Source organism: Cyprinus carpio, chromosome A5, assembly GCF_018340385.1.
Source record: "Cyprinus carpio isolate SPL01 chromosome A5, ASM1834038v1, whole genome shotgun sequence".
In the NCBI taxonomy this organism is placed as follows: Eukaryota; Metazoa; Chordata; class Actinopteri; order Cypriniformes; family Cyprinidae; genus Cyprinus; species Cyprinus carpio.
This window is the reverse complement of record NC_056576.1, coordinates 21,816,880-21,820,694: the sequence shown is the minus strand read 5'-3', so window position 1 is coordinate 21,820,694 and position 3,815 is coordinate 21,816,880. Positions and strand designations below refer to the sequence as shown.

Here is a 3,815-nt window from a genome sequence, read left to right as displayed (position 1 = left end):
GTTTAAATTCATATACTCAGTATCATTGCATTGTCCATGTAAACATGAGGCAGAAACATTACCGTTTGAGATTTTTTAATATTTTCCTATTGTGCATTGCAAAATGATGTTAAATGAAATGTCTGAACATTATCAAAATTATTCCTGTTATTAAAATACATCCTTTATATATCAAACCATATCAGATACACTGCTGTTCAAAAGTTTGTGATCAGTAAGATTTTATATGTTTTTAAATAAGTTTTTTATGCTCACCAAGGCTGCATTTATTTGATCACAAAATGCAGGTAGAAAAAAAACCGTAACATTGCGAAATATTATTGCAATTTAAAATAATGGTTTTCTGTTTTAATATACTTTGAAACATAATTTATTCCTGTGATGCGAAGCTGAATTATCATCAGCATTTACACCAGTCTTCAGTGTCTCATGATCCTTCATAAATCATTCTTATATGATGATTTTTTATAAAGGTTGGAAACAGTTTATGAATCTGCTCAATATTTTTTGGAACCTGTGATACTTTTTTCAGGACTCTTTGATGATTAAAGAAAAAAAGTAAATAAAAAAAAAAACAGCATTCATTTAAAATACACATCTTTTGTAAATACTCTACCGTTCATAGGTCTGGGGACAGTAATTTTGATAATAAATGGCATATTATTAATAAATCAAAATGACTTCTGAAGGATCATGTGACAATGAAGACTAGAGTAATGGCTCATGAAAATTCAGCTTTGCATCACAGGAATAAAATAAGTATATAATATAAATATTTTTATATAGTATAGAAAGTTTTTTCTATTAATAGAAAGCTCACTGGTAAAGAGTAAAACTGGTTATTAATTACATATAAAACAATTAAAAAAACAATTAAAACCAAAATTCAACATAACAAAAATCATCTCAAAAGTTATGATAGCTACCTCATTTACTCAAGGTGCTTTAAAATTTTTTTAACTTGCCTTCCTGTCTTTCTTTTCTGAACACAGAGCCACAGAGCACCCCTAGTGTTCATAATCAGTAATGCAAGAGACACTTTCTGGTTTTCCCCGGAAGAATGCATTTGGCCCTTCAAGGATCTGATGTTGTGTCTCCCTGAGAACATGAACCACACTTGCATCTCACAAGCAGCAAACCTTACCACGAATCCTCTCGGGGGTCATCAGGTATGGGAGGTGGTTCTGATTGTGCTTGTGACTGGGCCTCTTTCTCTTATTACCATACTGGGCAACTCCTTGGTGCTCATCTCCGTCCGAGTCAACAGTCAGCTACAGACCATCAGTAACTACTATCTTCTGAGTCTGGCGGTGGCAGACCTGATCTTGGGTACGGTGTCAATGAACCTATATACTGCATACATAATCATGGGCCGCTGGACACTGGGACATCTCGCTTGTGATCTGTGGTTGACACTTGACTATGTAGCGAGCAACGCCTCTGTAATGAACCTGCTGGTCATAAGCTTTGACAGATACTTCTCAGTCACACGACCGCTGACTTATCGAACAAAGCGAACTCCGAAGACAGCAGCTGTATTGATCGCTCTGGCATGGGTGGTATCGTTTGTGCTATGGGGACCCGCTATCTTGTTTTGGCCTCATGTGGTGGGACGACCATCTGGGGCTGAAGCCCAGGCCTGTTCTATCCCATTCTTGAAGGTTCCTCCGCTTACATACGGTACCGCAATCGCTGCATTCTACCTACCCGTCACTATCATGATTATTCTGTACTGGAGAATTTATTGGGAAATCGAGAACAGGGCGAAAGGACTTGCTGGTTTTGTTGGATCTGTGAAAAACACTAGAGATATTCTGCATGGGTTGGACAAACAATCAGTGCGCCAAACCAGTACCAAGAGCAACATTAGACGCTCAAAGGAAAAAAAATCCAGAAAGGGACCAGGCAAAGCCAAAGGAAAGTCAGTTGGGTGTTTCAATTCAACAAGAAACAAAACGACAACCATTTTGCAGAAGTCAGCTCATGAGAGTTACAAGGAGTCTTACAGCAACAGCAGCTGGAACATTGAAGATGAGGATGATAGCGCCTTGTCCTCTTCCACAGACGAGGAACATGAGCAGAACATCAAGGCAAGAGCACCTTCATCCAATCCAACTGCGATCGAGTTGAAGGATCTCCAGAGTAGATCAGAGGATACCAAGGGTGTGCGAGAGTTCTCATCAGCTCAGCATCCCACCAGACAGTCCCACTTAAAACCACCCCAGAAATCAGACCACAGCATTTGCCACCAGCTCAGAGCTAAACATCGCATCAATATGATCATTAAAGAGAAAAAAGCAGCCCGGACACTAAGTGCTATCTTGTTGGCTTTCATTCTCACGTGGACACCATACAACATCATAGTTTTGGCTTCCATTTCTTACTGTGTGCCTGAAAAGCTCTGGCAGCTGGGATACTGGCTGTGTTACGTAAACAGCACCATCAACCCCATGTGCTATGCCCTCTGCAATGAGTCTTTCCGGGTCACCTTCAAGGCACTGCTACTTTGTCGCCGTGGAGATAAACGAAAATGGGACACAAACAGCTTGAATCGCCATGCCTCTGTGAGGCAGAATACACCTTGTAGTAACATGAAATCTTTCACTTTATGATTTGTCATTCTACAGCATGGGTGATTTTAATTGCTCGATCCAGATACACTGCTTCCAGATGGCAGACACTTTTTTTTACCTAGGGAACAACACTGAATATGACTTAATCAGCATTTGCTTCTATATTTGTATGACTAAATTTGTGGGCCTCTGCTTTTACACATTACACTGTCACTGCAAAACGGCTTGATTCTGAATCTTGTCAGACACTGATGAGAAGTTACTTAGCCTTTTGGTCTCTATGTCTTTGGCTACATCAAAAATTGAAGTAGTACTTTGCTTAAATCCAACAAAAAGTAAAAATTAATTTTATTAATTGAAATTGTTATTTGAAATTGCCTTATGTATAGGCGGAATGAGTACAGGATAACATTTAGCAGCCACTTGACAACAATATTGAAAAAATCTTCTTACGCCATTTTAAACGTGCTTATTCAATAGTACTTTCAAAATCGCAAGGAATATCAATTTTGTAAATAGCAGAAATACATGTTTAGAGTAGTGGTTCTCAACCAAGGGACTGGGGCCCCACAAGGACCTGAAGATGACTTAAAATGTTTTAAAACAAGCTAAAACCAAACATCAAGATATTTCTTAATTCACCCCAAACGTCTGAAATTCTAATTTCATTTTTTATTATTTTAGTTGTGTAATTTAATCTATGGACGCTCCTAATTTCAGTAAATTAAAAGGGGGATGTACCCACTGAATATAAATGTACACAGCACAAGTAAACAAGAAGTGATGAACAACATATAAGGTCTGTGAATTTTATTTTTCTTGGGAAAAAGAAAATTGTACCATACACCCCCCCAAAAAAAAAAAAAAAAAAAAAAAAAAAAAAATTAAAGTAAAATAAATGGCCACTTTCTTTCTAGATAAACGGTGTAGTTTTCAGAAAGATTCAGGAAAAGTAAACGGTTATATTTTCTAATTGTTTTAATAATAGTTAGTTGGCTGATACCATGAAGCTAAATTATCAAATTTCCCATAATCCTTTACTATGTTGGTACTGTGAGACTACAACAGAGTGAGTGTAAGCTAAATGTTATGTGTTATGTATAAATGACCATGTAAGGTAAACATGCAGTAACTAAACTGAGAATCAAAAATAAAACATTGATAAGATCCTGTACGTTATGAATGCCATGAGCAATAATTAATGTATCAGTATCTGATACAAGCCTAAATGTTTATGGGGGT

The 3,815-nt window shown here is 37.3% G+C and overlaps 1 protein-coding gene across 1 annotated transcript; it reads left to right on the top strand.

The window, feature by feature from the left end:
• Positions 1-996: 996 nt before the first annotated feature.
• LOC109085375 (muscarinic acetylcholine receptor M1-like) lies at positions 997-2,972 on the top strand. The gene has a single exon (XM_019099936.2). It carries the CDS (start codon positions 1,086-1,088, stop codon positions 2,610-2,612), a length of 1,527 nt encoding a protein of 508 aa, XP_018955481.2. The 5' UTR covers positions 997-1,085; the 3' UTR covers positions 2,613-2,972.
• The last annotated feature ends 843 nt before the right edge of the window (positions 2,973-3,815 follow it).

Bases quoted from the DNA above. Each gene is read 5' to 3' on its own strand.
- LOC109085375 (XM_019099936.2), top strand. From the start codon at position 1,086: ATGTTGTGTCTCCCTGAGAACATGAACCACACTTGCATCTCACAAGCA.